This window comes from Enhydra lutris, unplaced genomic scaffold, assembly GCF_002288905.1.
Source record: "Enhydra lutris kenyoni isolate GAN:26980312 unplaced genomic scaffold, ASM228890v2 scaffoldscaffold20, whole genome shotgun sequence".
In the NCBI taxonomy this organism is placed as follows: Eukaryota; Metazoa; Chordata; class Mammalia; order Carnivora; family Mustelidae; genus Enhydra; species Enhydra lutris.
In genome coordinates this window covers 2,864,177-2,886,375 of record NW_019154104.1, presented here as the reverse complement: position 1 = coordinate 2,886,375, position 22,199 = coordinate 2,864,177, and the positions used below count along the sequence as shown (strand labels likewise).

Sequence of the window (22,199 nt, the reverse complement as noted above, 5' to 3'; positions counted from 1 at the left end):
GATGATGGATGCATGGATGGATGGATGGATGGGTGGGTGGATATGGATGGATGGGTGGGTGGGTGGGTGGGTGGACGCATGAGTGGATGGATGGGTGGATGGATGGGTGGATATGGATGGATGGATGGGTGGGAGGGTGGGTGGGTGGGTGGATGGATGGGTGGTTGGATGGAAGGATGGATGGATGGATGGATGGATGGATGGATGGATGGATGTGTACTCCAACCACTGGCCTAATGGGCTAATGAGTGAGTGCTGGGATGCTGGTCACGGTGCATGTGTGCATTTCAGCCTCATTTAGGACTGCCTCCGCCTACATATCATCTTCTGAACTAGGATGGATTTGGGTATGCAATGTCCAACCTCCCAGCTGGAACCCTTGGGATTTTCAGGAAGTCAAAAAAGCTCATGATTCCTGCCTTCTCGGAAGAGAAGAAACTCACTAAGTGCTCTGTCCTTCCTTTCTGCTCCCGTTACATACCACTCCTCCTTCCTGTGACTGAGGACTCTCACCCCAATGCATCCACTCCTGAGACTAAGGTGCTGGAAGTCTCCAGACACCCTGAGCTTGCCTGTCATCAGGTAACTAAAAGGCAGAAGCAAGCAAGTCCCAAAGAACCGGGAGGAGAGAGGATCTCAAGATCTTTGGCAGAAGGTGGGACAGGCCCCTGCCCTGCCTAGCCCCTCCCCGCTTCTGAAAAGTCAGGGACACCCCTGCCCCACGGGGCCTGAGTCCTGCTCACATTCTCACCTCCCACCTCCAGTAGGCGCTGCTGAGTTAATGGCCTGCACCATGTCAGTGGTGAGAGCATCCAGGAGGCTGGTGATAAATTCCATCTTCTTCCCTTCTGGACAGCCTGAAAGATTGAGTGAGATGTGAAGGCAGCTGCCAGGTGAGTAATCAAGCAAACAGTTTCTTCAACTGCCACCATTTCCCAAACCTCTCCAGGTCTTCTTGCCCAGCCAAATCCACTCTGGGAACTATTTAAGGCTCAGATGAGTTTCATAAACCCCCACAGTTCCTCTACCCGCCGCCCACAAGGGACCGGCAGAACAAATGGAAAATCATGCTTTCACTTTTCTTCCATTCCACAAATTTTTGCTGAGTATCAGCTGAGGCGCTATGTCAAATGTTAGGGATTGGGTACACAGGGTCCCTATCCGCCCAAGTTCAGAGTCTGCTGGGAACGCCAGCTAGCTCGGGGAGAGTCTGACCAGGTGGTCACGCTAGAGCGTCAGAAACACTGCTCTCCCGAGGACGAGCAGGTGCTGAGGGGGCACAAGGGACGGAGACGTCCCCCAGTGGTCGGAGGTGACTCAAGTAGCCCTATCAGTTTATCTGTCCAAGAACCATCTCCTTTCTTCACTTCTGTCTCATCCAGCTTAGATGATGATAAAACCTCCCTTCCTTTGTTTCTTGTTTGTTCCATTGCTTGGTTTCGGCAAAACCCCAGTCTCTCCCCCATGCATTAGCTCTGCTGGTGTGAACAACCAGATAGGTGGGTGTCCCTGTATATTCATGACTGCTGGCCCCCACTGGGCCCTACGATCATTCCCACAACCCTCCTCTCTGCAGTGACAGCTCTGTTTTCCCTCCGGCAACCCACCCGGTCTCTGGTGAACCGCCACCTTCTCAGAGAAGCCCCGGGCCCAGAACCACAGTCTCCCTTCACATCTCACGGCTCGCTGCTCTTCCCCTTCAGAGCACCTGCCACGGCTCTTTATACCAGCTTGTATTCATTTATTTGTATCTGTTTCCTCGGCTGTGGGAGCCCTGTGCTGTTCAGAGCCCTTGAGCTCACCCTCATGCCCGGCACATGGCGGAATCTCAGTTCACACTGTTGAGGCGGGGACCTGAAGCGGGCACTCTGCCTCTATGACTCCAATCTCTCGGGACAGGCTGGTTTTCACAACAGGACTTTCAGGAGCCTCTGCTTTCAGTTCTCAACGTGGAGTCCTGACAGGGAGTGGGGAGGGGGCCCAGCTCCCCTCAGCGTAGGTCCGAGTCTGTGCTTGCTAAAGACTACCCTGTTCCAAGCCACCAATATTTAGTGATCTTCCTGTCACCCGCTGGCAGAGCACACTGTTAAATATGAAAAACCCCTCACAGCAGCCAGCTGGAGGCTCTGGGCCCCCTGCCCACACGTCTTGTGTCACATCCCAGTGACAGTCCTGTGCCACTGGGATGATTGTGAAAGCACAGTACTGGGCTGGCCACGGACACTGCCCATGCCCCTCAGGACAGCCCCTCCCTGAAAGTTCTCCTCTCAGCCCCTGGAACACTGTCCCAATCACCCCCGGATGGACAAAGAATTGCAGGATGGCAAGGACACGATTTTAACCCAATGGCTACGTTATGAAGATAAAAGCTAAGAGCAAGGAGGAGGAACAAATTGCTCAAGGGCACCGGCATCCTTAGGGACAAATCCCAGCCTGGATGCAGGTCCCAGGGCTCCTGGGAGGCTTCGCCCCACACCCCTCCCCCCACGCCATCCTACAAAAGGGGAGACAGAGCCAGAGCAGAGGAAGGAGATGCTTGGGCATGATGGGAGGTGCAGGAATAGGAAGAGGGGAGGGCATCAGCAAGGGGCAGCCTTGTCTCCCACCTGGCAGCTCCCTGTCCTTGAAGGGATCGTCCACCTCCGCACTCTTGGCCCTGGCATCGCTCTCACAACTGGGCATCACGTAGCTGGGAAGAGAGACACGGGAGTGGGGGGAGGGGTGAGGAGGGGCCAGGAACTGAGCCCGCTGGAGCCACAGCTAGCCGCAACCATCCTGTTGCCACTAAGCCTAAAACTCCCAGGGCAGGCTGCGGATTATCTCCTGTGCTGTCCAGCAGCTGCCCAATCCCGGTAGCGATGTTCCCACAGAGACATGTTGGGGCATGTCCCCAGTTGTCACTCAAGCAGAGCGATGTCACCTTGTGTCTGCATGCAGGACTTTTGGGATCTACAGAACCTAGGGACTCAGGCAGGGCCTTAACCTCCTCACCAGTGCACTGAGGTTCCAACCTGCTTTTCCAAGGTCACCCAGCTAGGAAGGAATAGAACTGTGACCAGAACCCAGGACACAGTGCAGAAACATTCTCCTAGTGCCTTGATTCCCACCGGGTCAGGGTAATGTGAAGCTAGCCTAACAGCAAGCTGCTGCTCCTCCCCCCGGGGTCCATCTCAGGGACTGGACAGGCTCCGGGTGTGTGGGGTGGGGAGGGCTTACCGCGTGGAGGTCCCGGGCAGCGGGCGCCCCGTGTCCACCAACACACACCAGCAGTAGCCAGTGGACTGGTGGCATTGCACAGGCTTGTAGAGCCCCCCGGGGGCGCACTCGGGGATGACAATGCCCTCCCGGGGATTCTGCCTGGCCTCTTCCAGGGCGCTCTGCCTCTCCTGGTCACATGAATGGACTCTCTCTGCAAGAGAAGAGGCAGCCTGTGGTGACTCCCACTCTTGTAGCTTATCATTGCTGCTTTCCCAGCAAGGATCCGGCCTGGCCCCAAGCAACAAATGGCTGGGGAATTACCCAGCAGAGAGCTGTGGCTCCCGCACCGGCCTTGCACCAGCCCCCATGGTGAGGGTGGGGATGGGAGTGGGGGTTTGGAGGCCTAGAACCTCCCCAAAGCCTCTCCACTGCCAGGGTTCGTTAGCATTCACACGAGGTTGGAGAAGTTCCTTCTAGCAAGGCCACAAGCCAGCTGGGGGCTGCAAGGCCGCTCCTTATCTGAACAGCAGTTTGCCCTGGGGGTGGAATTCCTGACTGTTTTCAGAGTGGTTCCCGCTGAGGCTCCTCTCCTAGCTCTGCGAGAGGCAGAGGTGCAGAAGCCTAACCCAGGAGAGATGAGGAGCAGACGCAGGAATGCCTGTGTGTGCGGACACTCTCCCAAGCCCAGACCCAGCAGGACTGAGCCACGGCCGCCAGCCTCAGGGGAGCGATGCTCAGCGCCCAACAGGATTAGAAACACAGCCCAAGCCCACTCCTTCCCAGGTTCCAACAGGGCTGGGCAAAGTAGGCTCGACAGGCCCGAGGCCATGACAAGGTGCTGCTCTATCCAGTGGAAGAGAAAGACGCCCACAGGAAGTGTCTGTGCTCAGCGGCTGCGGGCAGCCGGTGAACACGTCTGTACAGCCAAACCTGGATTCCCCGAGCCGGGCCCAAGGCTGTGTGTGGCGCCCCGAGCCAGGTCCCTGGCATGAAAACCCCACCCACCAGTCTATGACCTGCCTGATGTCCTTTTCCTGTTGGGTGGTTCTTGTGTTTTCATTTGTCTTGTTGTTATTAAAAAATAAATAGCATTGGGTTTCTTTTCTTGGTATAAAAAAAAATTGTGAAAACCCCAGAATCCCACGGAAATTAAACACTGCCTGCCCTAGACCTTCTGTCTTGCACCTATGACATGAAAAAATACATATGCCCACATCCACTTGGTTTTTTTTAAATAATAAAAGGGGTCACATCATAAACCTGAACTATTACTCTCTTTTGTCTATTTCTTTATTATATCTTTATTTCTTTCACGAACGTGATGCCACAGCTTTCCTCTTGAAGATGACAGGAATAGTCTTGGGCATCCCATGAAATGTTAACAGTGTGTTAATAAAAATACAGTTCTTCGAGCCAGGAAGCCGGTATCAGCAGCCTGGAGGCTCACTGAAGAGCCCAAACAGTCCAAGTCACAGCCGCTGAACTCGACAGGAGCCAAACCTTTGAACCGCAGCTCCATCAGTGACCCACGGACGAGCGGCGCAGGTGTTTCAACAAAGCAGGTGCACGCGGTGCCGCAAAGCAGTCCCACGCGGTCTCTGGGAAAAGTCACACAATGGGCAAAAGATTCCGCTCCCAGAAAAAAACGTGGAAAAGCGACAGCCCCTTGATTCTCGTTGTTGCAGGGGTGGGGGAGGGAATGTCTGCTTAGTGCCATAAAGACATCTCAGGGTGAGGAAGCAGGTGAGCAGAACACATTCACAATTAAAATATAACTTTGAAATGGGAAAATGAAAAAAAAAATACTACTGTTCTTATAAAGTAAATACAGCACAACTAAACAGAACTCCCATGGCTAGAGGGACAGGAGTCTGTAAGAGCAGACAGACTCCAGAGGAGGGATTCTGAACCTAATTAGAACTACCAGCAGAAGAGACTCTAGAGGCAGCTCAAATAAGAGACAGAAATTGATGAGTAAGAGACAGAAATTGATGGGTTTACCGGAGACATGAAGTTGGCTTAATGGCCCAGAATCCTGCCTTGGGCCCCTGCCTTGGATGATGCAAGAGTTTTTCAAGAGCTCCCACAATCCCAGTTTGGTTACCTTACTTCCCGACCTCATATTTCATGCCCTGAGAAAGGCAACGGAGGAGCAAAACCAAAGGAAAACAGCTTTTTACTGGCACCATGTTCATGCAACAACCCCGACCGAGGCTTTAAATTAAGATCCTCTGGGCCAACATTCTAAAGCCATAAATCAGCCCAAAAGCAAGAGGCAGAGAGAGTAGGGGTGGGGGGGGAAGCTTCCCGAGAGGCAGGGAGAACGATCACCTGACTTCACACCATTGGGGATCCCGAAACTGCAGAAATGAGGAGAGAAGCCATCTAAGAGGAGGTGGCATCCCATGGTTTGGGGGCTGTCGACAGACTTCTGAAGTCCTTGAAGGCTGCCCTGAACTGTGTGCTGCCAGCCTCCACAGAAGCTGCATGGAGTTCGATGGAGAATAAAAACCACACAAGGGACACATCTTGCTAATTTGGAAACATGGGCCTGGCGTGGAATTAGAGAGAAGGCTATGTCTAGGGGTGATGGCCTGTTGGCACATTCGCTTGCTGCTTTAGGACGGGCCCTGGAAATTCCAGATGCCCCTCTAAGAAAGAGACAGGAGAAGTTTATAATAATAATCACTTAACCATTTCTGAAGAGTACCCAGAAAATTTATCTTCCAAAAGAGATCTCCTTTAAGACCATCTTTTTTTTTTTTTAAGATTTTATTTATTTATTTGACAGACAGAGATCACAAGTAGGCAGAGAGGCAGGCAGAGAGAGAGGGGGAAGGGAAGCAGGCTCCCCACCACACAGAGAGCCCGATGCGGGGCTCGATTCCAGGACCCTGGGATCATGACCTGAGCTGAAGGCAGAGGCTTTAACCCACTGAGCCACCCAGGTGCCCCAAGACCATCTTTATATGAATAACAGTCAAAGCAAATATTCATTGAGTAGTCCGTGCCCGGTGATAGACAAAGGGCTTTGCTTGCTTACTCTCTTCGTCCATCTGAGCGGGGCACTAGGACTATGTTCATTTTGTAGACTGAGCTGAGCTTTGGGGGGATTCATGAATTTTCCCAAGTGCACTCAGCCAGAGAGGAGAGAGGAGAGAGCTGGGACCCCAGTCAAGGGCTTCTGACAGTTGAGCCTGTCTTGCTAAATTTTAGACACAGGTTGCTGCCTCTAATCATTTGCTCTGGGAGAAAAATGAATTTGTCTTTAGCGTGACGTTCTCTTGAGTCAGTCACTCTGCAGACTCCCCAAATCTGCCACATTCCAAATCAAGTGTGTAAACGCACGCATTTGCCCATTAACACGGCACAGCTTCTTCTGAACCAATGATTTTTCTCAGCCTGAACACACCACACATCTTGTACCCGAGTATTTTTGCCTCTTTGCTGTGGAACTGAAAACCTAAAGCCACATTTGTCACTCACCTGCCATCAGAGAACACAAAACGAAGACAAAGAGCTCACACCTGTTTCAGGGTTTACCGTGGGCCAAGCTTGGAACTAGGCACTTGGTTTGTATTAACTCACTTTAAGCTCACCACAAGCCTCAAGATAGGTGCTATTATTATCCTCAGGGAGCAGAGAAGGACCCAGGAACGCAAGCTGGCTGCAGGGTTTCCTCAAGGTCATACAACTAGGGAGTAGCAGAGCGCCCCCCTCCCCCGGGAGTCTGCTCCCAGGCTTTGCTCCCTACTACCCCTCTTCAACACCATCTCTCACTGCCAGATGCTAGTCTGATCTTCATTCAATTCCCAATTCTTCTTTTCCTTGGTGTGGCAAATAGTTAGAAAGGGGCTCCGGTGAATCGCACCTCAGACCCCTTCACCCAGATGCTGACTGGACCAAGAGAAAGGGGAGGTGGGGGGTACAGCGTGTCCCTTCCAGGCCTAGGCCTTTAAGGGCCTTGCAGCCTCACCTTCCACCTTCTTAGAAGCTGCCCTGAGAACAGCACAGAAGGAAGCCAGGCCAGCCCACCGGAAGATGAAAGGCACAGAAGAAAACAGGAGTCACTCGGTCTGCAGCCACCCCAACCGCCAGAGGCGTGCCCTTGGCCATCTTGGCCACCCAATCCCATGGACCCTCCAGCTGGATGAGTCCAGGAGTGAGTTCAGACAGAGCCAGTCAGGGAAACACTCAGCAAATCCACAGAAACATGATAAATTAAAGGAAAAATTATTTTTGCCATCTGCCATTTAAGTTTTGGGGTAGACTGTTACACAGCAGTAGCATGTGAAACACCTTGACTTGCTCAACTCCACATTGATCAATTTACTCCTTATACAAGGACTTTTGTAGCCTCTCACACCCTTCAGTCAATTGATTAATAATAGCTCAATCAATGCATTATTCCTCCAGTGCTTCCCCAGAGGTCATGCAAATATAAATCAGAATGTACCAAGGGGCAAAACTCATTCTGTATCTGAGGAGACAGAAGCCAGCCCCCTCCGTAGGGCTGCTGTCACCCTCTGCCCTTAATGGGTCACCTCCCAAAGGAACCTTAAAATTCACAACTATCCATTTTCCCAGGTACCAAGAAGTCACCTTGCAATCACGCAAGACTAGTGGTCTCCTTCAAGGGTCTCTTCCTGACCTCTGGTTCAGAGAGGGAGCTGCCCAGAAGGGGATGCCCCTGCTTTATAATATTCTGTCCCTGCTTCAGAAACTTCAAGGAAGGACGACAACATCAGAAGGTTTGGCCTGATGGTGAGGAGAAGGGCCAGGCCCATCTGCAAACGCTTGACAGAGAGGGGAGCAGTAGGGGCCGGCCAGGGGGCGAGCGGAGACAGGAAGACACATTCTCACATACGCACCACCCCCCGCCCCACGATCCAGTGCCAGGATGGTACAGAAGAGAGACGAGAGCCACGTCACTCTTCACCCGGCAGTGGGGTCTTTGAGTTCCATCAACACACATCTGTCTGCCTGAGAGAAGAAATACGACAGAACACTGTCCCGTGGAAGAAATGAGGACACGGCCCAGCCCTGGTCCCCAGAAAACACGGCCTTCTCTGCCATCAATTACTCTAGCACCAGGGCAAAGCAGGCCTGAAGCGGGGTGGGAGGGGCAGGGAGGGGGACAGGGGAGGGAAAGACGAGGCTGAACCAGACAAACCTAAACCCCTTCTGCAGGCCCAGGGCATGGGTTCTCGCGTGTCCCGCCAAGATAGGATAAGCATGGAGAACAGCTCTGTCTGCTGTGGCTAGCCCCTGCCTCTGCGCCTCTCAATTACTTGTGGTAATTAGGAGCAAAGGAGAGCGTGGACAACCTAAATCCTCAGTTAATCCCCAATCCTGATTTTAGCCCAGAGTTTATCCTTTTGTCCTGGGAACTTTTTCTCCTTTATCATTTTTTTCCTTTTTTTTCTTCTTTACTTTTTTTCTTTTTTAAACAAAAATAGCCAACAAACATAAACATTAGAGGATTCGAGTTTCAGGTCCTTGGGCTGCTCTTTCTTTCTGGCTGCTGCCTTCCAGAAGAGGAGCTGGTAAAGGAAGGAGCAGAGAGAAAAGCTGAGACACTGCGTAACCCAGGCCTGCAGATATCCGAGAGCCAGTCACGTCGTGAACTCTTTGGAGAAAGAGCAGGGGAGCCTCATAGAGATGGAAGCAGGGGGGAAGAAGGCAGTTAGTCGGGGCAGGGCAGTAGCAATCAGGGTTCTCCAGAGTAAGAGAACCAATAAAAGACCTACATCTACATCTATACCCAGATATCTAGATCTGTCTGTATCTAGACCCCTCTCTCTCTATATATATATATTCATATATATATTATCTTTCTATATAGATCCATATACATACATATATGCATATGTGTGTGTGTGTGTGTGTGTGTGTGTAGGCACTATAGCCTAGCCAAGTTCACATATATATGGATTTATATAGAGAGATAATATATATATGAATATATTATCTATCAATCTATATATATATAGAGAGAGAGAGAGAGAGGGAGGGAGGGAGAGAGAGAGAGAGAGGTATTTATTTTAAGGAATTGGCTCACATGATCATGGGGCTGGCAAGTGGGAAGTTTGCCGGGTAGGCCAGCAGGCTAGAAATTCAAGTAGGAATGATCCTGCAATCCTGGGTCCAAAATCAATAGGTCAGGCCAGCAGGCTGGAAACTCAGGCAGGATTTCTATGCTGCAGGCTGGAGGCAGAATTCCTTCTTCAGGAAATCTCAGATTTTGCTTTGAAGACTTTCAATGGACTGGATGACGCCTTCCCACGTTATGGAGGGTCATCTGCTTTACTTAAAGTCAACTGATTACAAATGTTGATCTTTTCTTAAAAAAAAAAAAAAACAAACCTTTGCAGCAATGTCTAGACTAGTGCAGAAACAGTCTATTGGTCTAGAAACTGGGCACTGTACTCTAGCCAAGTTCACACACCAAATGAACCGTCACAAGGTCCATATGAAAAATGAGAGCAAAAAAAACCCCAGTCTTACAGAAAACCATACTCAGAAGAAGCAAGAAGAGTCACGGGCCATAGAAATGTGCACTGGGAAGGTGTCTTGATGACTGAGGCAATATTCTTGGAGAAAGAACCAGAGGCTCTCCTCCCAGTGGAGGCACGGTTGGTAACGAAGGGCAGCTGCCCAGGCCATCCTGACCAAGAGTTGCTTCCATGAGAGGAAAGGAAGTGGGAAGATGATGGAATGGAGGACAGTGGGCCGAGAGAGGAGGGTGTCCCCAGAGCGCTGGACCTGACACGGATCCTAAGTGACCCATGAGATTAGGGCTCACAGGATGCAGAGGAGGTCAGGGGCCTTGGTGGACACACGTTATCACACGGTCTGGTACTGGGCATGGGTTGGCACCGAGTCGGCCTCTGGAGAGGTCACGGAAGTTCTGGGAGACATAGTAAGGCGAAAGAACTAGCCCTGAGGTCTTAACCTATCCTCACGTCAGGCCTTCCTCCGTCCCTGAAGCTTTCCCTGAGGGCCGCAATCTTAGTGAGCCTCCCTCTCCTGAGTCTAGGACTGAGGATCTGCTCCCCTCGAGGAGACTGGGGACCATGACTTGTCTGGACTGGAGGTTCCCGAGAGTGAAGACTCTATGGCTCCCTTCCTTATCCTCCCCACCCCCACCCCTAGCCCCCAGCTCCTTATTCATAGCACAACCGTGGAGTCTCTATTTAAAGGATACAGAAAGAGTGTTTAGCCCAAGAACCCCTCTATTGCTTGAACCCCTGCTATGTGCCATCTCCCCCGGCAGAATTCTGTTCTAGCCTGGCATTTCGTACATGGGGCCCCGCACCGCGGAGTAAATGCCCAACAGGCGGCTGAGGCTGCAGAGACCAAGATAAGAACATCTATCCCCTTGATTCATCCTGGAAAATGCTACACTCCGCCCTCAGACTATCAACCACTGGATTTTCTTAGAGGGAAAAAACCCGTAAAAGGTGACCCGCCTGGAAAGCGAGAGGAGCTTATTTATGTTTCGTTGTGAATGGAATTGTCCAGCAGGCCAAGAACATTAAGGAAAACACTAGTGTTGTATGGCCCACAATTCACCCAAAACCTCTTCCAATACCACATGCCCACCTTGCCTCTTATCAAAAATGAATGCAATGCTGCCCAATAACCCAAAATAACAAACCGTGTGTTAAAAACAACCTTTCCTAAATCACAACTTGAAATTCCAGAGGCGGAAGAACTCCCGCGGCCCCTGCCTCCGGGTTCCCTGAGTCAGCGAGTGAGGGTGGCAGTCACCTAACCCGCGGGCCGCAGGCTCGGCGTGGAGAATCCAGCCGCAGAGGCACGGCGGAGGCAGGAGGAGGGACAGGTAGGACCAGGTCGGAAGGCAATGACTTTCCGGGTTTTGAAGGGCGGGAGGTGCGGTCTCCCGGGGAGGACAAGCTGCTGGAACCCACCGTCTTCAGGAATGATTAATGGAACTTTGCCAAGCAGGCCCTTTTTGTTTACTTGGCCACACAGGGTTTTAGCACCTATGGTTTCAAGCCAAGTGTGTGAAGAGGTTATTTTTCTCACTTGTGGACTTTGCACTTTTTCACAGGATGGGCCAAGTGGCCCCCGGAGGACGGTTCCAAGCACCATGTGCTGGGCTGGCTCTGCCCCATCACCGTGGGCCCTCTGTAATATCCAGCACTGAGCAGCCCCTAGGCCAGTGCCGACTCCCGAGGCATACTCTTCTAGGGCTTCAAGAGCCCCTGAGAGAAGAGGGGAATGCACAGAACCATTGCTCAGGCCTACCTTCAGATCTGAGGACAGACAATAGGCCTAGAAAAGGAAAGGCCCAGAGGAGAGGCCCTGCCAGGTCAGAGGAGAAGCAGCCTCACCGACAAAGAGAACAGAGTCAAGCCCTGAAAATGTGCTCAGGGGTGCAGCAGGTAGTGGGGAGATGGGGGGAGGGAGGGAGAACAGAGACAGAAAATGCACACATTTAAAATGGTCGCCCTTCCACTGGGATGGGTTCTCCCATCTCTTTAATCTAAAGGGCATTTCATTCATTTGGGCAGCCAAATTAAGTGAAAATGGTACCATCAACCAGTCTTAACCTACAGATGGACTTTGGGCCATTGGAGGAGGTTGGTCTCTGGAGGAGGTGACCCCTTCTGATGGACGAACTGGCCAAAAGATGCTCTTCCCCCCGGCCCAGAACAGGTGAGGATGGCAGCAAGGCTCAGGGAGCTGGCTGGTCCCAAACACCAGAGGGAACTCAGGGCAGTCAGAGGAGCAGGAGTGGGCGTGGCATGGGGGACACCTGGGCTTCCTTGGCAAGGCTGAAAGCAAGAGTAAGAGCCCAGCACTCCCAGTTTGCATACTCCACCCCGGGGCCTGGCACAGGGAAGGCTCTGTGGCTGTTTCATGGAAGTCAACAACAGCTGGAGGCCACACAGGGTGGTGGCCAAGAACATGGGGTCAGATGGATCCGCCTCCACCAAGTGTTAGCTCTGTGACCTTGGGCAGTCTCCTTCAGCTCTGTAAGTCCCAGGCTCCTTACCAGTGAAAGCGGGGTAATGACAGCACACACACTTTAGGGTCCCTGGGGGATTAAATGAAGAAGTAGAGGCCAAGCATTTCCCCTGGTCCCAGAGTCTTAGCCGGTCTAAGGTGGCAGTGTTCTCAGCAAATGTGGAAAGAACCTGGGCTTCCTGACCCATCCCCGTGAATAATTAGTCTCCTCAGTTGGACTGCAGGGATGGACCACAGATGGGCAGTGGCCACAGTCCACGCAGGTTCAGGTGATACGGGGGCACACTGGCGGTAGGCCAACTAAACAGATAATAATGGAACTAAGATCTTTATGACCGCCGTGCCGGCAACACCAAACAAGATCAGTGATAGAACATCTCTCTGCACTGGAGTGGACGGCACCACTGCCCCCTCCCTTTGGCATGCCCCAGCCCAACAGCCAGCTCCTTGCTTAGACATGCCTCGCATTTCTTCCCTTTCGCACCAGGTGGATGGGCCTGTGACTAGCCTGGGCTCTATTCGGTCACTGAAAATGAAGTGGTGGTACGATACAATTAGGCAGCTTTGGGAGCGCTTCCCCACCGCTCTGGGGCTGGACCCAAACTCCGCCTCCACGGCCCAAACTCCGCCTCCACGACCCAAACTCCGCCTCCCACGTCCCCTAGGAACCCAAGCACTAGGAAGGGGTTAAGCAAGGCTATTGCATTGGTTCCGGGTTCTCCCTTGTTCCGCTCAACCCCTTCAGAGGCATCCTGTGGCTCAGAGGCCACATCCCCAGAACAAAAGTCACCATGCCCACCCCACATCCCCGACGCTGGCTCAGGGCACCTACTCACAGGGGTGTTTGCAGTCGGCTCTGTAAATAGGGCATGCTGCTGGGTCAAAACGTCGTGGGTGAGGACGTGGAAGGGAAAATTACAAACCAACCGGCCTGTCTAAATTATTTCTCTCTGTGGAACCTAAAATGACCAGGCATGGTTCACCATTGTTGGACGCACCGACCTCTGCCTTCCCACACAGAAGAAACTGAGGAGTGGAGTAAAACAAGATATAAATTCTACAGCAGATAGTTCTTGGAGGATGGATCGTCCCAATATAGAATATAGGCACTTTTTTTTTTAACTTTTCCCCCAAAACATCACTGACTCACATCCCCTCAAATTTTAGAAAAGGCTCCATCTCTCCTGCCTCATGCTATTAAGTGAGCTCATGTGACCCTTCCACCAACAAGCATGTGAAATGTTTCCCAGTGGTTTTGCAATGACAAGTACTGAGTAGTGGCAAGCAGTCTTCTTTCTATTTTGCTCAGTAACTTCATTGACCTTGATCTGACAAGCTCTGTCCTTTAAGGACAAGAGCTAGCAAATACACATTTAGGCAAGAAGGAAGGAGGGGGCACATGCTGGGGCAGGGGCCGGTGGGAGGAAGAGAGAGTTTTTAATTTGTCATAAAAAGTGTCTAACTTCACTCTTCATCTCCCAAAAACACTTACGTGGGAGTGTGTTTATAAGACATATACTCCGCCTTCTCTCAAAGCCATTTTACAAATAAACACAGAATGAGGATCCTCAGAGCGGAGACCATAGTTGACGTCTAGCAAATGGGAAGGAGCCAATTACAATACCTTAGAGGGATCTGTAGTTTCAGGTTTTTAGTAGCAGAGGCCAAAAGAAAATGCTAGGGCACATGGTTTTGCTATCAGCACCAAAACCTGCACAAACTCACCTACTAAAACAAAACAAAACTTTTGCTGTTCAAGCAAGGCCCAAAGGCCGATCACACTCTCACCTCACCTTGGCCCATCACCGCACCCCTGTGTCCAAAGCAGATGCAGTGAGGCGAAGGAGCAAGACAACTGGGAAAACTAATTTTAAAAAACGAGGAAAGGGCGCCTGGGTGGCTCAGTGGGTTAAGCCTCTGCCTTCGGATCAAGTCATGATCTCAGGGTCTTGGGATCGAGTCCCGCATGGGGCTCTCTGCTCAGCGGGGAGCCTGCTTCCCTCTCTCTCTCTCTCTGCCTGCCTCTCTGTGTACTGTGATCTCTCTCTGTCAAATAAATAAGTAAAATCTTAAAAAAAAAAAAAAAAACGAGGAAAAATGGATGTGGGGCTGGGCTCTCTGGGGCCTCTAAATGTGTGTACGGGTCCTGTCTGCAGAGGGAAAACTTGAGAAAGGCCTTTGCTGCTACGGAGAGGGACAAAGGCATGACCACACTTCCCTGTCCCCAGCTCTATTCTCTGGCCATGACGGACCAAGACACCTGCAGCAGATAGATGGGCAGGCGTCCAGAAGGCCAGTTATAGAAATAAACATCAAGGGTTTGTTTTTATACAGATATTTTAAATGCTCACAAGCCCAGACCCGTCCTCGGCTGCTAACGTTAGCGGATTACTCATTCTTCCTCCCAATCACGTCATGTGTGAGGTTCCAGGTGGCTGCGGGGTATTTGCTTACAATGGCTACCGCTGGTTTCCCTGAGAGCTGTTTATTTTTCCAGGCCTCAGGTCATTACATCACCCCGCGGTTTCTGGGCAGGCCAAGAGTGCCTGTTTGGGGGATGGGGGATCCGGCCAGGAGGTGTCGTTGCCTCAGTGACCCCGCATCCCAGTCATCGCAGCTGTCCCGGCAGGAGCTTCCCTGGTGAGGAAGGAGAGGTCCAAATCCAGCCCAGGGGCCCACAGCGGGCCGAGAGGAGCAGGGCTCTGACGCCCTCAGGTAGGAAGGAGCAGGAGTGCTGCGAACATCTGACCGGCCATGCGGACGGTGAGGTAGGCAGACGCTCCCACGTGTGAGGAGACGGGGCTGTGTTCGTGGCAAAACTTACAAGAAATGATTTTCACCTTGTAACCCTGCTGACGGCTCTGTCTCAGGGAAGCAGAGTTCCCACACGCTCCCACATTCAGGGATGTCTGGAAGGAAGCTCTGCCGGGCAGAGGCAAGGGAGGAAAAGCAAGTGCTTTTGGATTTCACCCCCAGGGTCAAGTTCTAGGGCCTTCTCAAAATCCCAGATCAGATCATGAAAGAAGTTAATGAGGAAAGGTGGCAGGAAAGGAAAGGAAAGGAAAGGAAAGGAAAGGAAAGGAAAGGAAAGAAAGGAAAGGAAAGGAAAGGAAAGGAAAGGAAAGGAAAGGAAAGGAAAGAGATGGGGAAGGAAGAAGAGAAGTCTAAGGACCCCACCAGTGGCTCCAAGAGGTAGCCAGCCATGCGGGAGCAGAGGGAAAAGGCCTGTGTGCCATGAGGGCGTCACTGTGCTGCTCCAAGAGAAGAGGTAAGGCTCACACGACCGTATTTCCTGAGAGTATTTTCCCAGACAAGAAAGCACAGAATTCTGTCATACAGAACGAGAGAGAGAGACTTTTATAAATCATAGCTATAGGAAAGTGTCTGCACATAGTAAAATTAGAAGCAGTGGGACATGAAATATGGGATGAAGAATGAGACAAAGCCTAGTTTTCATCATTTCTTTAATCTCTTTGCTCTCTTCTATAAAATGCAGATGATTAAAAAGATTCTTATACTCTAGTTATATTAAGAAATGCTTTGGTAGCCAGCTTCTGATACCAAAAGCTCAGCAAGAGTTCACCTTTGGTCCTAAAAGCAGAACACAGTCTCTGGCCAACACTCGTATGTGAGAGGATGGCTAGTGTCAAGTTCTAGGGTGTCGGCTGGTCATGTATGCCGTCTTCCCGAATGCAAGAGAGCTCTTGGTGCAACAGAGACCAGAATCAGAGACAGGAGCCCAGAGGGGCAAACCCATCGACGCTGAGGCTGCTAAGTCCTCAAAAGGCAATACTGACCACGGGGAACATAAGACAAAGCCTTAAAAACAAGGATCGACACCCCCGGGAGGAGAGAAGGAGACAGGATAAGTCTGCAGGCATATGTGTCATGTTATTGGAAAGCTTCAGCTGCCCAGTGGAACCTTTCCAACATCAACAGTCCCCAGGCCAGAAAACAAACCTGGCGTCACAGGGTCTGAGTGTGAAAGAAGAATGTTTGGGGTGGTAGAAGGGACTAGGATGGCCTTCTTGCCTCTAAGAGAGGGTGGGAAGAGCGCTCACCTAGACTGGCTTCTGAGTCCTGCTTCACCCTTTCCATGGGTGGGGGCTGACGCTCTTCTAACCCAGAATCTTCTGGCAAACTCCAATGGGAAACTGCCTCGGGGGCTTGACCCAGAGGCTCCACTCTGTACCAGAGCCAGCTGCCCAGACATGAGTATCACTAACGTGTTATCTGACTTCTCATCAACCCAAACGAGATAACATGAAGAGCGCTTGACACAAGATTCAAAGATATTCCGTCAAGAGTAGCCATTATTTTTTAAATCATTCATGATATACCTAACTCTGTGTTAGGCATTTCACATATATCGTTGAATCCTCAGAAAAACCCTGCAAGGCACTCAGAACCTTGTTTGACAGCTAATGAACTTTCTTAAGGTCACTCAGCCTCTCACGGGAAGCCAGCACGGGAAGCTAGGTCTGCTGGTTTGTCTGATACCGAAGCCCATGCTGATGCCATTACGAGGTTTACCACTTCTGTATAAAAATGACCCCTAGCTCTGCCCACAAAAGCCAGACGTCAGGAAGCCTCCCCGGCATCCCATTTGTGAGAGAATACACCAGGACAGAATGCTGAAGCTCGGCAAAGGTTCACGTTGGACGGGGCAGGGCCACGTGAGCTGCCCCAGGTCCCTGAGCTGATGATGCAGGCTTCCCCGGGCCTGTTGGGAAACATCTCCCGAGGCACGGCCCCTACTTCTGCCTGGTCTATGAGAGGGGCCAGGCACCAGGAGAAAGACACCCCCATGCACACATTCCCGTCCAGATGCTTCTAATTCCGACTCACAGACCAGGGGCCAACAAACTGCTTTCTGTAAGGGGTCAGATAGAAAGCATTTTAGGTTTTGCAGGCCAGACAGTCTCTGTCACAACTATTCAGCTCTGCTGTTGCAACCTCCAAACAGCCATAGGTGATATGTAAACAAGTGGGTGTGGCTGTGTTCCAATAAAACTTTATTTGCATGAAAAGGCAGCTGGCCATTTGCCAGTCCCTGCCTAAATGCCTTTGTGACACCATGCTATTTTATACATAATTCTGTCAAAAGGATCGACAGGTACTCAGTATTACCACTCGATCATGATGGAGAAAGTCCTCAGTTTACCAGAAAATGCCTAAGGTCTGGATCTCTGATAATTATTGCTGGCCTCAATTTCTCCCAGGGAAGCTTTAGCTCTCCCTGAACTTTCCTGTTCTACACACTAACCTTCCAGACATAACTGGAGCCAACCAGAAAAAAATGAAGATGGCTGGGTCACACCAATAAAAGGAAGGCGGTTGTACCTGCCTGGATACCATTACTCCATGAAGACCCAGTAGTCATCCAGTTGGCAACTATCCAGGGCAGGTAGGAATGGAAAGCTGAAGAACTCGAGCAGAAGTAAACATCAAATAGCTTCACATCACCACTTTACTTCACTCCGAGAAAAGAGCCCAAGAACACAAGCACTGTGTTCGCAAAGATAAATCACTTTCCCCAGCCCCACCCCTTACTGGCTGGGACCCAGGATAAGTTACTTCCTCTCTCTCAGCCTCCATTTCTTCACCTGTCAGATGGAGGTGATAACAACACTTATCTCATTGGATTGTGGTGAAGCTTCAAGGAGATAACACACGTAAGGTGTGTAGGATCCGAAAAGATGATTCCGATTTTGATGATGATGATGATGGTGATGATGGTCTTTTCTGTCCTCCCCCAGAGCATTCAAACACAGTGAGCTAGATTCTATAATAGATATAATAGGCAGGCAACAAAGCCCTTGCCCTCACAGAGTTTAGAGCCTTGGTAGAGAAATTAGCCACTGGTAGATGAAAGCAATTTCTGGAAGCAACTGCTAAATGTCGAGTGAGTGTTCCAGGCAAACAGTGCTGCAGGATTTCAGAGAGCGCTGACTGTCATAGCTGCCTCTGGTCACAGAGTGACAATAAAGCCTCTAAATAAAGGCTTTGCAGACCTGCTGGGAGTAGGTGGGGACCAGGGATAGGGGGACCACTGGCACCAAAACCATGTCGCTTTGACTTATCACATTTGTCTAACAGCAAGAGGGGAGGTGGAAGAAGGTTCTACAAAGAAGCTTGAATTGAAGAATTCTCACTGTAAGTGGTATCATTAACATTCCCATTTTTCCTATTGCAATGATGATCGCAATAACTAATGTACTTTCAGCTTCTCTTGTCCTTACTGTTGACCACTTAGCCAGGCACTGGTTAAGTACCAGATAGACAGTATCTCGGTTAACCTTTACCCAAAGTCCTTCAAGGGAACGATCATGACCCCAGATGAGAACTGAGGCGCTGGAAGGATTATTTCACTTGCTTGGATCTCTTGCTAAGTACAGGAGCCTGAAAGCAAATGCAGGTTTGCTGATTCCAACACCAGTGCTTTAACCACAGCACTGTTCTGTCCAAGACCCTGGCCCATGGGACTCACCTGGTCTTCTTCCCACCCCATCATCCCCAACCTCCACCTTTGTCAATCAGGGAATCAGACACATGTGGAGGTACTGACCTGCCCACATCACAGAGAAAATCCAGCGATGCTGTACGGGGTCACCAAAATGGGTAACTTCCTTCGTACCCTTGAGTTCCTCCACTCCCACCTTTAGGCTAGAGCTGGCAGACGGATACACCTAAAGGGGCTCAATGATAGCCCACTCACTAATTAAAGGTCTTCTAAAACTACCCATCAGTTCAAAGGGATGGATCTTTTGTTTATAGACCTTGATATCCATAGGGAGAAAATGATATGGCTGAAATGAAATTCACCAAATTTATGCAGGCATAAATTATGCAGAGGGGCATTTCTCACAATGAAGTCCTAGGCGAAAAGAAGGGTGATTTCCCCACGATGGAGATACAGATTGGCTTTGTTAACACACTTTCCTGTCGGTGGACATCTGGTCTTTACTGATGGTGAAATGAACTTTATTGACTTTGGTCTTCATTGATGATAAACGAACTCTATGAAAGAGTCCTATGAATCTGATCACCCTCCAAAACTCGTCACCCTCCAAAACTCGTCACCCTTCTACAAGGAGCTCAGCCAGTACCAAACCTGACCACTCATAAAACCCTCAAAAGATGAGATCAGAAACGACATGACTGTAAGCAATTATTTGGAGCCTTAAAAAATACATAGAACCGGGGTTCCTGGGTGGCTCAGTTGGTTAAGCAACTGCCTTCGGCTCAGGTCATGATCCTGGAGTCCCGGGATAGAGTCCCACATCAGGTTCCCTGCTCAACAGGGAGTCTGCTCTTCCCACTGACCTCTCCTTTCATGCTCTCTCTCTCTCAAATAAATAAATAAAATCTTAAAAAGAAAATCTTTAAAAAAAAATACATAGAACCAAGTCTCCTAAGCCTTGAGGTCCAACATTTCCAGGTCATTTTTTTTCAAATTCTTCTGCATGGCATGTAGAGAGTCAATTAAAACAGAAAAACATATAGTTAAAAGATTTTTTGCTAAAAGATCAGCTCCTCATGAAAGATGATACCTGAGCTACTAATTGAAGAAAATTAAAGTTGGAAGGGATTCACTCATCTAATCTCGCTTTATAGCTATAGAAGTTGAAGACAAGACACGTTAGATGACTTGCCCAAGCCCATACCGCGGGTAGTCACAGAGCAACCGTGGGGCAACTGCAGGCGATTCGGGCACATACACAATCCCAGGCAGATTATTTACCTGAATTCCTTACATTGGTGTTGTTCAGTTTGGAGTCCTTGATTACCAAGTGCTTAATCCACAGAGTAGGAGCTGTAATTTCTGGGGCAGGAAAAAAAAAGAAGAAGAAGAAGAAGAAGAAGAAGTGAGAAAATCTGGGCAAAGGGAGTGGTTAACTTAGAGGGTAGCCCCCAGGCTTCAGGAACTTTTTCTAAAGCCTGAGGCATCAAGGCTTTGAGCTTTCTTCCTCATTTCACATCCACTTTGTCCCAACACCTCTCCCTTCTCACTACGGAAGCTCCTCTCCCCGCCAGCTCATGGGAGCCAACCAGGGCCTCCCCTGCTCAGAGGCAGAGTGGTCTAAGTCCAGAGGCGCTGAGCTGCTCCATCCAGGAATAAAAATATTATCCCAGGAGGTGAGGAGCATGGGCCAAGCCAAGTCTCTCTCAGCTGCTTCCCTGGAAGAAGATTTAAAGGGGATAAATCAACAAATGAATGCCAAGCAAACCACAGAGACCATTTTGGAGGAAACGGCTGAGCCACAGCAGATTTCAGCTTGCTGAGACTCTGTTCCACATGGAAGGAAAGTGGTGAGTCCAATGTGTGCGTCAATATCCTTCCTAATGGTTTCTCAGGGACACAGGCTGACTCCTCCATCCAGAGAGCTTGGGGGAGATCTCTAGGCCCTTTGGGGCTTGGGTCACACGATGGACAAGTGGTATGAGAATCGGGAGGACCCTGAACTCAAGAGTGATGAGTCCTTCAGTGAGATTGCTGGGGTGATCTCCCAAGGTAACATGGTCTCCATTTCCCATCTGATCCCTCGAGATCCCCGACTTGCCAAAAATCCAGGAGATTTGTGGATCACAGAAACATCTGAATTTCTAGGCATAAACACATGTATGTATGTTCCACTAAATGACCAGTTGTAAAGGAGAGCTCACATGTCAGTCCTTCTACCTAGAGGTGGGCCTCTGCTCGGGACGTCCGTAGGCACAGTACTGACCAGTGGCATAATTTCTTTTTATTCGTCTCCCAGTCCAGTCTCATGATCCAGGTCTGGATACACTCAGCTGAAAGCTGCTCAAAGTTTGCTGTGTATTGCACTGATAGCCGAACCCTGGTGTCAGACTTTCTAGAAACTGCATTTTGCCAAGCTTCCTACTTCCCCTCATGGGAGCCTGGAGTATATGGCAAAGTGCACTGAAGAATGTAGGCCATGAGCAGCTCAAACTCAAATAGAGGCCAGCCTTCTGCACCCCACACTCCTCCTATCTAGCCCTCATACCCCCAGGGACATTCAGCCTCTATCTTCCTTCCAGCAATACTATGTCTCTTGCTCTAGAATTCCCTCTCAAATGCTCTCAAGGTCCAACTTTGTCAAACCAGGTCCACTAACCAATCTCTTTCCTCCTACTGTCCTACTATACCCCAGCCTCACCATACTCTCCCTCTCTGTCCCTACCAGTTCCCCCACTGCCTTGATTCTTCCCTTCCCCTTTCACGATCCAGCCTGGGTCCCATCTCTTCACATAGTCTTCCCCCAGACCACTGTGATCTCCTTTCTCCCAAAAACGTCCACTACAATAAAAACTAAGACCATATAATTTAACATCTAAAGCTCTCCAGTAGTTGCCATTGTCTTGAGAGCAAAGACTTCATCTCAACTACTCCTTCTTGGTCCCCCAGAGGCCTACCACAATGGTGGGCACAGAGAAGGGACTTGTAAGTGTTGGTTCATCTACTGAAGGGACAGTGCTGGCCTGTCTTTCTTAGCCATGGCTCTTTGGTCTTGGCAGCTCAAAGGGTCCATCCAGGCTGTGTTATTGTTGGACATCAGCAGCCAGGCAGGAAGCCTGGCTAGAACAGAGGGCCTGTCCAGAAGTAGAGAGTGTACCAGTTCCTGGGAGGATCTGCATTTTTTTTTTTAAAGGTTAAAACAACCCAGCCTAACCTGGGAAAAACTGAAATTAAAAAAGAAAAAAAAAACCCAATAATAAAGTTTATACAAACATCCAAAGAAAAGATGTTCCTCAAATCTAAAAATGGGTGGGAGTATACGAGTCGGAAGTGATACAAGATCTTACCATCTCCGTCGAACACGGGCTGAGTCTCCATCGTGGGTGTCGGCTTCGACCCGTCATCTGAATTGAGGGTTAAAAAGAATCGAAAAGAGACTACCATTATTGAGGTAAATACTATCTACTCTCCAGCACTGTTGAATGGTTGGGGTTTGCACATGGCCCGGCCAAGTCCCAATGAAGAGACCAAAGAGAAAGGG

The 22,199-nt window shown here is 50.2% G+C and overlaps 1 protein-coding gene across 3 annotated transcripts in view; it reads right to left on the bottom strand.

Moving 5' to 3' along the window:
* LOC111148621 (SPARC related modular calcium binding 1) overlaps positions 1-22,199 on the bottom strand; it is a 166,271-nt gene that overhangs the window by 14,778 nt on the left and 129,294 nt on the right. For 2 of the 3 annotated variants that reach the window (XM_022505347.1, XM_022505346.1), the window contains exons 6-10: positions 22,006-22,062; positions 19,940-20,020; positions 3,217-3,409; positions 2,607-2,689; positions 752-857 (exon numbers count right to left, since the gene is read on the bottom strand). In XM_022505347.1, coding sequence (XP_022361055.1) covers positions 752-857; positions 2,607-2,689; positions 3,217-3,409; positions 19,940-20,020; positions 22,006-22,062 — 520 coding nt within the window. Of the gene's footprint in view, positions 1-751; positions 858-2,606; positions 2,690-3,216; positions 3,410-19,939; positions 20,021-22,005; positions 22,096-22,199 lie in introns of all 3 variants that reach the window. The other variant, XM_022505345.1, reaches the window with a different exon arrangement.